Source organism: Aulonocara sp. 'chitande type north' Nkhata Bay, linkage group LG19 (genome assembly GCF_057382095.1).
Source record: "Aulonocara sp. 'chitande type north' Nkhata Bay isolate Kocher_YH1m ecotype deep benthic linkage group LG19, A_spYH_male_GT1.1, whole genome shotgun sequence".
Classification (NCBI taxonomy): Eukaryota; Metazoa; Chordata; class Actinopteri; order Cichliformes; family Cichlidae; genus Aulonocara; species Aulonocara sp. 'chitande type north' Nkhata Bay.
Window position 1 is genome coordinate 18887330 of NC_141362.1, and position 13903 is coordinate 18901232.

The window sequence follows — 13903 nt, forward strand, 5'->3', positions numbered from 1 at the left end:
CTTTGGACTGCATGGTGTTGTTGCTCTCAATATTCTCTTAGACAACCTCTGAGGCCGTCACAGAGCAGCTGTATTTGTACTGACATTAGAATACACACAGGTGCACTCTGTTTAGTCATTAGCACTCATCAGGCAATGTCTATGGGCAACTGACTGCACTCAGCCCAAAGGGGGCTGAATAATTACACACACCCCACTTTGCAGTTATTTATTTGTAAAAAATGTTTGGAATCATGTATGATTTTCGTTCCACTTCTCACGTGCACACCACTTTGTATTGGTCTTTCACGTGATTGATTCATGTTTGTGGCTGTAATGTGACAAAATGTGGGAAAGTTCAAGTGGGCTGAATACTTTTGCAAGCCACTGTATAACAGCTGACCTACTGGGTGTGATGAAAAACCCATTATTACATGTAAATGCGCATACTTACAAAACTGTGATCCTCCAGAAATTGCTTAAATTTTATGGAATGTTTAAGGTTGAGCCCAGTTTAAGCAACAAGGACGTAGATCTATGTTTTTTAGAGCTGTCAATAAAGTAACTCTCAGCAGCATCAATATAAGACATGCTCCCTGCCCCGAAAGCTTTAATAAATGTTGTCCCTATGAGGGACCTTATTCTCATCAGAATTGTGAGTGAAAGTCAGGCAACTTTTGAGATTAGTTGGAAGACAACAAAAACAAGAAACCCTTTACATTATGGAACCATTGGCAAGAGATATATTTGACCGATCACAGCCAGATGCTGAAACAACAGCCAAGGAAGAGCAGCACCGGCTGTTTGCTTGCATCGTATAGCTCAGTCCTGAGGAAGTGTAATGCTCTCCAAAGCTGCACTAAAGACGAGCATGCCACCCACACTAAAGTGCTGCTAGACCAGACAACGGAGGGCCTCAGCGTTCCAAAGAGCATAGATGTGTCAAAAAAGCAATGAAGCAATGAAAGTTTCAGCAATGAAACTGAATTTAAAAGAAAACTTAGTTGACATTCTGTTGCGTTGGCAACCACCAAGATCCCACTGCCAACAGACATTCAGTAATAGTCATTGCATAGTGTTAATAAATATCTTTCCCTAAACATGAAAGTTTTCTAAATGTCCTAGTTTGCGTGATTAAAATAAGTTATTATGTGTGAGAATCTCTCAAATGTCAAATACTTTTCCACTAAACAGTCGTCTTCTACATTGGTTAGGTTTTTTTTTTTAACAAACATTTATTAAAACTTATAGTTTGCTTTGGAGGCTGAATTGGAGGACCAGTGTAGGAACCAAAATGATCAGATAGAGATGCTCCAGAAACAGCTCCTAGCATGTCAAAATCAACTCCAAGAACAGGTAGTTAAACATAGCCAGGACCAGGAGACACTCAAAATGGAAATCAGACACCTGAAAGCCCAGCTCTGCTCCAACAAGACCATTCTTCAGGAACCTCTGGAAGAAAAAGAGACCGGAGAACAAGAACAGGAAGAAAAAGAGGACACAGACCTCATGTCTCTTCAGGAGCCTGCGGGAGAAAAGGACACCAGAGGTTAAGAGCCCACCAGAAGTAAAACCACAGAAAAAGAAGAAGCGGAACTGGTGTGAGTAATCACATCTTGACCACTTCTTTGCACCACATTTACATTTGCGTTAGTTCTCCTTAATTGTAGACCTTATTTGCTCCCAATAACAATTCTTTTCTCTACACATACGAACACATTTCTTGGTGAGGAGGAGCTGTGCAGGACCTGGAACAATTGTAAGTTATAGTTATAAAAGAACGATGCAGACAGATTTTTAGTATTGATATATGGAAAAAACAAACAAACCCCAAAGAACCCCCAAAAAAGAGTCTCCTGAAAAAAACAACAACTTTGACTTAATAAGCTAAAATGTCATCATTTGGTTTCAACACATAAATATTACTTTACTATTTTTATTGTTGTTGGTTTTTAAATTTAGCAGGTTTCTTTTATTTTATGGACATCAGCTATGCCATCAACCAACTGAGATACCTGCTATACAATGAAACCGATTCTATAAACAGTTTGTTTCAGCCACAAATACTGTGAAAACATTTTCACAATACAGCGTTAAATTTGCAGTTAATGAGGGTTACTGAGTTAATGAGAGAGACGGAAGCATACCAGTGTTTACAGGAAATAAGCTCCGCAACGGAGCTGAAGAAGAGTCCGGATTATTGTTCTTACAGTACAATATTAATGATAAAAGTACATTAATGGCAGCATTATTTAATGACTGCGTGAATGCAGCCGATTTTAGTTTTATTGTGGTGAAGAAAACATTTTGGATATGTTATTGTATGAACAATTTCTAGACAAAAACAATTAAAACACTGTAAAAAAAATGCTTAAAGATCCAGTGTATTCCTTACTTAGAAATGACCTATCGGATGTGATACTAACACATTATTTACCGATCATCACCATATGATCCTGGCAACTCAACCGTTGTTCCCTCGTTTCATTAAGCATTTCTGCATTATCGCATTTCTGGACTGAATGCGACACTGCAGGCATTCCTTAAACTTTAAGAATCTGTTTTCCACACACACGTTTGGGACACTGCATTTACATATGTAAATAAAACCATTTCGATCAATTCACCTGGAAATACAAACAAAAAAACTATGATTTATAAGTGTGCGGGTGTGCGCATGTGCGAATGTAAACCTTTGATGCGTCACAAATATGAGAATTCGCTAGGGCACATAAAGGGACCTTAAACTCACCAAAATTGTCAGTGAACTTTTGGCGAGTTTTGAGATTAGTTGGAAGACAACAAAAACAAGAAACCCTTTACATTATGGAACCATTGGCAAGAGATATATTTGACCGATCACAGCCAGGTCCTGAAACAACAGCCAAGGAAGAGCAGCACCGGCTGTTTGCTTGCATTGTATTGGTCAGAGTCCTGAGTAAATGTAATGCTCTCCAAAGCTGCACTAAAGACGAGCATGCCACCCACACTAAAGTGCTGCTAGACCAGATAATGGAGGGCCTCAGCTTCCCAAAGAGCATAGACATGTCAAAAAATGTCGTCAAACGGATCAGCAGGGCTGTCCTCAGTGACCTTCAAAAGGTACTAACTGCTGAGAAACTGAAAAACACAATTACCACACCAGATCTTGCTGTGGACAGAATAATTGTGAAGGTTTTTCAGTTCTGTATGAACGAAATCCTCGAGCAGATTGCAAGGAGGCCAAGGGGTTTTTGGCGTGATGATGCCTTCAAATTCCTAATTGCTGCTGCTGTATTTATCTGTGCCATTCTTTTGGCGGCATTCCTCATCTGATAACAGAGCGTAACAGCTGCAGATGGACGTTTACAACACATTTGCGTTAGTTCTCCTTATAATAATGAATAAAATTAATTAAAACAAATGAAAAAAGAATATTGGAAAAAAATACATGTCTCATTTTTTCATATATAAATTTCAAATAACCTACCATTTGATGTCAACATATATTTGTTACATTTGCAGTGCTCATAGTCTTATATTCTTATGACTCTGTTCATTTTATGAGTATATCCTTCTGCCATGCTTCACATATTTACTGCTGCTTGGCTAGCTTTAATCATGCCAGCATGAGCACAGGCAGAAAAAGGTACCAATCAGAGATATCACATGTAGCTTGTGTTTATGTTCAGAGTGACATCTGATTTAAAAGCAGGGAGAAAAGGACACTGAGATGTTCAGATGTTTTCTGACTCTATTTTTTTTCTTTTGTCATTACTCAAAAGAGCTACTTTTCAACTTTCAAACTTCTGTGTGAATATCCGCTTATTCAACATTTTTAACTTAACATTCAGCAATCATTTTTGAGGCAACAATTTTGCATAGTTTTTTTTTTTTTAAGTTCTACGAACTAATTAGATTTTACAATGCAACAGCTACAGTTGCCCTGGGGAAATCAAGCAAAGGAAACAGGGTCTAGGGTCTGGACTGATTGGTCTAGTGTTTTGTAGAAACGTACTCCATTTCTTTCATCACAGCTGTCCTGTGCCAGATGAGGCAGACATTATGTCAGAAACATCAGGAACCCTGAAGTTCATTCCAGTAATCAAATAGGACCCAGCAGCTCCCTCAGAGGGAAGAATTGTTTTTATTTATTTTTGTTTTCTTTTTTTGTTCTGAGACATGTGAAGCTAGAGACACCAGTAACCATAGTCAGTTGTCTTCCAGGAGCCAGAGCAGGTGACAGTGAGGGAAATTTAAAACTGCTGGCTGAGGGTAAATGTAAATTCAGTAAAATGAAAAAGGCAGTAATGACACCCGGTTACGTCAATCGGAGGTCATGAAATTCAATATTGAATTGGTGTGTAACTTTACCAGAACAATATCGGGCTCTGTAGTTTTCTCTGGTCCCCTCCCCAATTGGACCAGGAGTCACATGTTTAGCCACATGTTCTCCTTATATTTCTGTCTGTCTGAGTGGAGTCCAAATTCAAATTCAAATTCAAATTCAAATTCAAATTCAAATTTTATTTGTCACGTACACAGTCATACACAGTACGATATGTAGTGAAATGCTTGGACAACTGCTCGTGACCTAAAGAAAACAAAAAAGGAAAAGGCTATGAATAAGATAGGAAATAAATATGAAAAATTAAAAAGGGTAAATTTAACTAGGAAGGAATAAAATATAAATTAAGGTTAAAAATGAAATAACTGTACAACACAAATTAGAATGAAGGGTAAATTTAACTGGGAAAGAATAAGATAAAATATATAAATTAAAGTTGAAAATAAAATAACTGTACAACAAAATACACAATATAGAACTATATAAGAATGTATGAAGAAATATAAATAAATATATACACAATAACAGCAGCTGTACAAGTATTAACCAGAAATGAAGAATGTAGTGACCAGTGTTGTGCAATCCACATTATGTCTTGTGCAGTGCAAATATGCTTAAAGTGATTTAAGTGATGAAGTGAAAACAATGTCCAGAATGTCCAGTGTGTGTGTAAGAACCATATGTGTGGGTCAGTACTGTGTGGTGGTGTGATTGAGAGACCGTATCGCCTGCGGGAAGAAGCTCCTCCTCAGTCTCTCTGTGTTGGTCTTCAGGGAGCGGAATCGCTTTCCTGACCTCAGCAGAGAGAACAGTCTGTTGTTGGGATGGCTGAGGTCCTTCACGATCTTCCTGGCCTTGGTCCAGCACCGCCTGCTGTAGATTGAGTGCAGGTCAGGGAGCTCGGAGCGGATGGTGCGCTCAGCTGACCGCACAACCCTCTGTAGAGCTCGTCTGTCCTGCATGGTGCTGTTCCCGAACCAGGTTAAGATGTTTCCCGCCAGGATGCTCTCTATGGTGCACGAGTAAAAGTTCCTGAGCACCTTGGAGGGCAGTTGGAAGTCTCTCAAGCGTCTGAGGTGGCAGAGACGCTGACGGGCCTTTTTCACCACGGTGTTGATGTGACAGGACCATGACAGGTCCTGCGTGATGTGAACTCCGAGGTATTTGAAGCTGTCCACTCTCTCCACTGGGCACTCGTTGATGACAGGGGTCTGGTAGTTCCTCTCCTGCTTAGTGCTGAAGTCCACTATCAGCTCCTTTGTCTTACTGACGTTTAGAAGGAGGTTGTTCCTCTGGCACCAGTTCTCCAGATTCCTAATCTCCTTCAGGTAGGCCGTCTCGTTGTTATCAGAGATCAGGCCCACCACGACGGTGTCGTCAGCAAACTTGATGATGGTGGTGGAGCTGGTAGTGGCCACACAGTCATATGTGTACAAAGAGTACAGCAGGGGGCTCAGAACACACCCCTGGGGGGCTCCAGTGCTGAGAGTGGTGGAGGTTGAGACATGTCCGCCCATCCTTACTGCCTGTGGTCTGCCAGTTAGGAAGTTGGAGATCCACTGACACATAGATGAGCTGAGTCCCAGATGCTCCAGCTTGGTGGTGAGTGTGGAGGGAATTATGGTGTTAAATGCAGAGCTGTAGTCTATGAAGAGCAAAAAACAATGTGGGTTTTATCAATAATTGGGAATCCCTTCCCAGACGCCTTAATGCCCACTCACATCCTGGGCCATCTGATCTCAGGAATTTGCATGATAAGGTGGGGCTAGGTTTCACAATGAACTCACCCGAAACTCTGGCTGATTGGGACCCACACCCAGTTTCACACCTTGGCTCAGGCGATTAGAGGATCATCAGGGGGTCCTTTTGTCCCTCTGTGGGGGGATACTCCCACTAGGTTTATATCTGGGACTCTCCACCATTTGACCTCAGAACTGAAGAAGCTTCTCGGATGAGAGGTGAAACGTCTTCAAGTAACTTAAAGAAGTCCAGACGCTTTTCTTTGCAAGCTCCTTTGACTACGATGACCTGGATGACTGAGAACCTTCACAGACATCCAATTGGTAAAGTAAATCTGCTTGGCATCTTTCTTGGCCTTCAGACAACAATTCTGATGGCTAAAGATCCAAGGGGACAGGCAAATAAATAAATAAATAAATAATTGGGAAACTTTCTGGAGGAAACCTGGTCTTGTTAGGAGTTATGGCATCTATCCCACGTTGGATGGAGCAGCTCTCATTTCTACAAATCTGGCCAAATTTATTAAATCCCCCAACATGTGACTATCCAAAGTTAGGACCAGGAAGCAAAGTTGCAGTCTTAAACACCTCTCTGCAGCTTCTCTCCTCCTGTTATCCCCCTAAAAATTCCATCCCTTTAGCAGCTCGCAAACAGGCAAAAAATAAACTAAAAACCACCAAAAAAACAACTTAAACATAAAAAATCACAAAGAAAGAACAATATCCACATCTGCACCAAAGAGTAAAACAGACATTTTATCTGATTTAGTGTTCAGCTCAGATAAAATAATTATTGTGGTTAATTTTAACATTCATGTAGGTGCTAAAAATGACGCCCTCGACACAGCATTTAATCTGTTATTAGACTCAATTGGCTTCTCTCAAAATGTAAAAGAACCCACCCACCACTTTAATCACACTCTAGATCTTGTGATATATATATATATATATATATATATATATATATATATATATATATATATATATATATATATATATATATATATATATATATATATATATATATATATATATATATATATAGCACCAGGGAAAAATAGAGTATCAAATCAGAAGTACTTGACTCCCTGGTATAATTCTCAAACACATAGCCATTGCACAGCAGCTTTACACTAACGGACCTGCAAAGTGTTGGACTGATGCCAACACAGACCAGGTCCCTGACAATAAGAAAACAGCAGTTGTTGTGCACAAGCGCTTCACACATGAACTCAAAAACTCTTTGAATAAATGTTTTGTGTCATTAACTGATATTTTCTGGTAATAGAAAAATTGAAAGTTCTGTTTATATTACCATTTCCAAGCACTTCTTTTCACTTATTATGACTCATTTGTTTTACATATAAGATATTGTTTATATTGTTTGCTTCTGTGTTTTGTGTGAATGTACTTCTTTATATCCTTAAACATACAATTACAACCTAATACACCATTTGCTCAAAAATGCGTAAATTATAACTTATCAAATTAATCTGTGCTTAGTACACAACAATTAATGTTAAATATTCTTTTATTCTCCTCAACTCAAACACTATACTAAAATATAATGACAGCGTCCATCTCATCATAAAACAACTAAACAGCTAATACACGAGGACATGAACAAAATAACTCAGAAACTTTCAAATTTGAGCATTTTCATTTCCTTGAAATCAGGTTCCTCTCATGTAAATGTGTTTATATACATTCATTCAAGTGGCTCCCAAGTGTTTTCTTCAAACAGGACACCCAACAAACAATAAATGTCATTTCTAACGATATGTTCACATTTAATAATACCCAGAGTACCTTTAAGTTAGAATCACTGCCTTGTGGTTGTTTTGCCTCAGCCAAACAGTTAAGGTGTGGTTTACATCCATGTCTGTCCACTTATGATACAGTATACACACATAGTCAATTATAGCCACTCACCTTTAATTACTGAATTGCATTTACTTCATCAGTGACGGAGCTGTAATTTGCCATTATTTGAATACATTTGAACTGAAAACATTTGAAGGTCACTTTGTGAAATTCTCAGAGATGTTTTTTCATTATTGTGTAAGCAATCATCAAACAAAAAACGTTTTATCAGTAAATTGCTTAATCGAAACTATTTCAGTGCAGAATAAACTTCAGTTGGTGTATCTTTAAAAAAAATAATTTTCATCTGGTTTTGTGGGATATAAACTACTTCAGATCACCTTTGGATATTTTGGATAGAACTCAGTTTTGTTACACCTGACAGCAGCCCTTTCCACTACTCTCCAAAGCTTTCTGTGAATCATTTTATATTATTTAATTGAATTTGGATCATCTGTACTAATCGTCAACATCATCAGTCTCAAATTTGTTGCAGCTGATCTGTTTAAAGAATTTGGCTGGTTGCCTAGTTAGAAATTAGAGGGTGCATAATAGAGAAAGATATCTATTTTTATTTTTATAAAGATATTTCAACAAAAGTTTCATGCTACAAATTCACAGGATATAAAATGATTGGTGCTCAAAATATCCTGCTGGGAACATTTATAGAGCCCCTGGTTGAGCGACATGAGTAAAGATCTGATATTTTACTTTTTATCTAAACCAACGAGAAAAAATGTGACAAACTCATTTCCCTTATACGAACAGTCAACGGAACAATTCAGCGTGCCCTCAAAACTATACGGACCAGTTTGAGTGTGGGACCTTTCCAGGAAATGCATCTCAGATGTCACCTGTTTGTTGTTTGAACCTGTAACATGGGCTTGTAGTCTGAAGGAGAGTTATGTTTAATTTAAAGTTGCTGCAGAAAAACAAAACGGTGAAATATGGAATCCCTATGCTTGTAAGTAACTTTTATGCGACGATATTTACGGAGACTAAGCAGTTTGAGCTAATATTTGCTAGCAGCTTAGCTGTTTTATGAATACATGACCCCACCGTGGTGCGTGTAAATGACTTCTTTAACCAGTTCACTCCTAATATTGAAGTAAGATCTTGTATCTGGAACTTCATAATAGTATTAGTTGTTTTTTCGTTTTGTCTTAGTTATAGTTAAATTGGGTGTTAAAGCCCATTTTGGGCATTTCCTTTCTTTGCTGTAACGACATTTATCTTTAATCGTGACTGTTTAACAGTATTTCAAACCGAATCCCAGGCTTCTATAGTTAGGTATACAAATGTGAGTCGAAGCATCTTAAAGGTTGTAGTGCTTGGTTTTGTTGACAGTTTTAGGAAGGAAGCTGTATTTGTTCGTCTGGTAGGCATACAGGCCCATACAGTGGACTAAATCATTAAGGTTTTAGATAGTTAGCAATTCTTGTTCTGTTTTGAAAGTCTTGAAAGCTACAGTGACCGCAGCATTTATTTTCTTATTTATTTATATCCACTTTAACGAGAAATACCTAAGTTATACCATAAAGTACTGTGCAAAGGTCTCGAACCATTCCTGGATTCTTTATATTTTGCCTATCCTTCCTCGTAAGTCACATCCTTACGAAATAAGGGAAATAATCGGTCAAGGACATGACAGATGACCTCACAGGTGCATTTCACCCTTCAGATCCATCTACTGTTCACCTCATCATAAATGGTGTCACTGGCTGTCAGGAAGCCACTCTTAAGGAAGGGAAACAGGAGTCATCCTGAAAATCAGTGACAACAGGTCTGTTGCAGTAATGAATAGAAATCTTATCAAATTATTGGTTCAAACTGTCACCAATATGTGCAGAGGACCTCAGGAGACAGGTACAACAATCCGTTAAACATTGTAGAGGTCTGTCATGGTTTGGGACTTCAGTTCAGCCAGTGGTGTTGGAGATCTTCTCAAAAATGATGGAATTATGAACACAGAAAGTTACCATCAGATTTGATCCACCATGAGAAAGCACGTGATCGGCAACAGCTTCATTTTTTCTGCTTTATATACTGTATTTACATGTGTGTTTATTTCAATAAATTGATTGCTGCTATTTACTGATTTACCTAGCAAAATATTACAAAGTGTGGAGTGCTTCCAGACTTTTGCACGGTGCTGTAGATAACCACAATGCTTATGGTTCCATTCTCTTATATTTCTTATTTCAGTTGCTGGTAGTTGGTGGTTCCTTTGGCTTGCGGGAGTTCACACAAATCCGGTATGATTCCCAGAAGATCAGAAAAAGGGTTTGTAGTTTGATTCCTTTTGTATTTTAAGAAGAAGAAAAAGGATTTGGTCGAGGTTTATTCAAAGTCAGTTAATTGTCAGTTACATTTAAACTCCCAGATCTTTATGGTTACATAAACTGTTAAGTGGGAAGACCCCTTCCTATACAATGTAATTAAGTGTACAGTTAGCGGGTAAAATAATTTCTCTCTGTACAATACAGTAGACAGTGTGCAAGTTCTCCACCCAGTGGTTGGAACTGTAATTGCAGCAGATTTCCTCCCAAGTGTAAGGTGTCAAAACAAAACACACTTTGTCTCATTGTTAAGACTCCTGGATTGTTACAGATTAGTACAGTGTGGTCAAGTTTTAAGACATCTGAATTGAATACTTAGTCTACCCATCTTTTCAGACAAGCGGTAGAGTCGGTAGAAGAGCAAGCTGGGAGAACAAGTTCTAATAATACATTAAATGACAACCAATTCATTAAAATGATAAAAGGTTGGGCATTTATTAGAAGGCATTACAGTCTGATAAGCTGGCTGTGAGGGGAAGTAATAGCACAAGTTTTGTGTTATTTTATTTCGACATACGTTGATGCGTGATACCTGGGTGGGAGCCAGATAGCAGGGGCTTCTTTTCTTATTACTGTCCATGTGAAGCAGCACTAGACTGATGATGATGATGATGATCGTCATCATCATCATGGTGGAGGAGGAGGAGGGCATTGGGCCCCTGGCACTGTGCCTGTGCAGCAGCCCCCACACGTATCACTCTCTTCTGATTGGGCCTGCAGCAAAGAGAATCTTGTTCCTCTCTCTCTGACACTGTGGAGTAAATGTTGAACTCTGCTGTGTGTGTGTTTGCATGTATAATTTAATGCATGGCATATCTAAAAAGTTGTATGCTCATGATTAAAACCACTCTTACTGTTTTTAGCTTGCCTGTTATTGGCCAGTTTCATTCTTTTGTTCTCGCAGATAAGTGCTCACTTAAGTCAGTGAAGCCACTCAGAGTAAGTCACTGTGTGATCCAATTTGCATCTTCCCTTCAATGATTTGATTTAGCCTGTTGGCAGAGATGAACCTGAATGCCTTTTTTTTTTTATTCCCTGTTCAGATTTTTGTGAACTTTCTTTATTTCTGGCATACCCAGTTTGTACCCATTTTCAGCTGCTAACACCTCCACAGCAGGTACCTGACTAACTTAGGCAATTAATTCCCTGGTGTCAATGCTCTAGAATATTCTATATATTATTAATAGGCTGTAGTAATGTAGGTCTAATTGTAAATCAATCATGGTGTTATGAAATTCATCAGTCAGCTGTGTAACTGCAGCATTATTGCTGTGAAATATTAGAACTCATTAAAAGTAATGATTCGGAATGGGATTCATTTCAGCCCTATTCTCAGGCAAAATCAATTTGAATTGCAAAGTCCTCATAACTCGACTGGACTCAACTCTCTCTCCGATAACCTTCTTATGTGTGTGTGTGTGTGTGTGTGTGTGTGTATATGTAACTGAACTGGGTAATGTTGATGGCAATTCAAGGAGAACAATTTGTACAGTAAAACAGGGTAAATTGGATCCTCCCTCTGGGTTTAGAGAGTTCTACACCGGTGAGACAAAGTGTAGAGTGTTTCTTACTTCTATTTATAGTCACAAGGAAAGTAGTTCACCTCTTCTGCATATGTCATCTTTTAAATAGCATAATACATAATATTTAATAACATTGTGGGAAATGAAATGGTGACCTCATTTGCAAGTTGCAACTATACAAACCTTCTCTTACCTCATTTTAGTACTTTTAATTTCCTCTTAACTAACTATCTACAAATCAGTCATTCAAGCAAGGGGAGCCTTTGCATAATCTCTTTATTTCTTACTGTTGGAATTTAATTCTGTGACGCTGTGACAGCTAAGTAAACATTGTTTCCCCTCTTTTTTCCCCCATCCTGCAGTTGGATCCTTCACTGGAGGCTAAAGTGAACATCCAGAGGCAGCCGGTCATACTGGAAGAAGAGTACGAGGTAAGGGGAACAAGGCTGTGAGACTAGCAGTGGAATAGATCAAAGACTCTGACTTGTGTAGTGTGTCTGCAAGAAAGCTGGGAGAGCAAAAATCATGCTTTTAAGTGTCAAAATGCCTCACTGACAGAATTTTTGGTGCATTGTTAAAAATTTTAAGTACCAGGTTAATTTACAGGAAAGATTGACAAGATAGTGAAACCTGCTGTGATGTATGGTTCGGAGAAAGTGGCACAGACAAAAAAGACAGGAGCTGGAGGTGTGGCAGAGGAAGAGATGCAGAAAGTGAAGATTTGGATGTGGACAAGATTGAAAATTAGTACATCGGAGGGACAGCACAGATTGAGTGGCTTGGAGACAACGCTGAGATGGTTTGAGGATGGTGGATGTATTAGACAAAAATGTTAAATATGGAGCTCAATAAGGCAAGAGGAGAGTTTGTGTGACAGAGGAGGATGTTAGCATAGGATGAGATGGGGGCAGATGATCCTCTTTTATATTTTTTTGTTTGTTTTTTCATTCAAGGCATCTTGGAGTTTAACTCTGCCTCTTGTGGGTTTTTTGCTTTGCAGAAGCTAAAGGAGATGAATTTGGACGAATGGAAGAACATCCGTGGCCCTCGTCCCTGGGAGGACTCCAGGGAGTACCAGGAGCAGCAGCGCAGGAAGCTGAGCAATAAAGACTGAGACTGGAGGACATCAGGCTGAGCAGGCACACACACAAATACACACCGGGAACATTACAAGAATGAACTGTGGAGAGACCTGAGATTCAGTTATGGTAGTCTCTGCAGCTTCAGGGCCTGGACTCTTTTGTCTTTGCTTGTGCAGGAATTCAGACTTGGGGAATATACATTAATAGGCGATAATGGTTTCTTCTGGTTGTAACATGTTCACAGCTATTAGTCAGACTGATGTATCATCAGGACCATTTCTGCGTTCACAGATAAATTCATGTGGTGTCCAATATTAAGTAATATTATTATTAATATATATTTATATAGATATAATGCAGTCATAAAACACATGCTGTCTCCATTGTTTTCAGCACGTGGAGCAGAGTAGGCTTCACACCTGAATACGTGGTGGTGCAGAGTCAAGCGGTGTTTTCTGATTTGCTGGGAAGTTGATAGACAATGACTTTATCATCATTTTTTTACACCCAAAATACCAGCATTGTGATTGGCTCAAGCTGTCCATTACTACTATTATTATGCCATAGAAGCAAAACTGGTGTTATAATAAAAAAAAAAGTTGATACTTATAATTTAATGCACAAATATAAATCAGGTGTCACCTGTCTCAGCCAGCAGGTGGCCCATCTGTGTCCTGCTGCATCTTCCACAAAGAAAGGATTATATATCCATGTATGATTTACATGACTCAATAAATTATTGTTGTTTATCCACAGTGTTGCCTTCACTTTCATTTTGTTTTTGACAAAAGCTGGTGGATGTGGTGGGTCTTTGTTTACAATGGTATTGCATTGATTTACCAGTTGGAAGCATAAAGGAATAAATAAGAGAACAGTCCAGCCTTTCCTCAGGCTTTATACTTCTCGACAGTAATCTGTTTTTCTGACAGTTATTACTTTGCACTGCAGTGGATTTATTGTGCTTATAATAGAAATAGTATTACCTTTTTGCTTTTTTGGTCCTAAAAACAAAAGAACATGATAGTTTCTGTATGCAACAATGGCCCTAGAT

The 13903-nt window shown here is 38.7% G+C and overlaps 1 protein-coding gene across 1 annotated transcript; it reads left to right on the plus strand.

Annotated features, from left to right (window-relative positions):
- Positions 1–8709: 8709 nt before the first annotated feature.
- On the plus strand, positions 8710–13607 carry cox16 (cytochrome c oxidase assembly factor COX16). Its single transcript, XM_086275798.1, has 4 exons — positions 8710–8872; positions 10114–10191; positions 12133–12201; positions 12771–13607. The coding sequence occupies exons 1-4, from the start codon at positions 8813–8815 to the stop codon at positions 12882–12884; spliced, it is 321 nt and encodes a 106-aa protein (XP_086131924.1). The 5' UTR covers positions 8710–8812; the 3' UTR covers positions 12885–13607.
- The last annotated feature ends 296 nt before the right edge of the window (positions 13608–13903 follow it).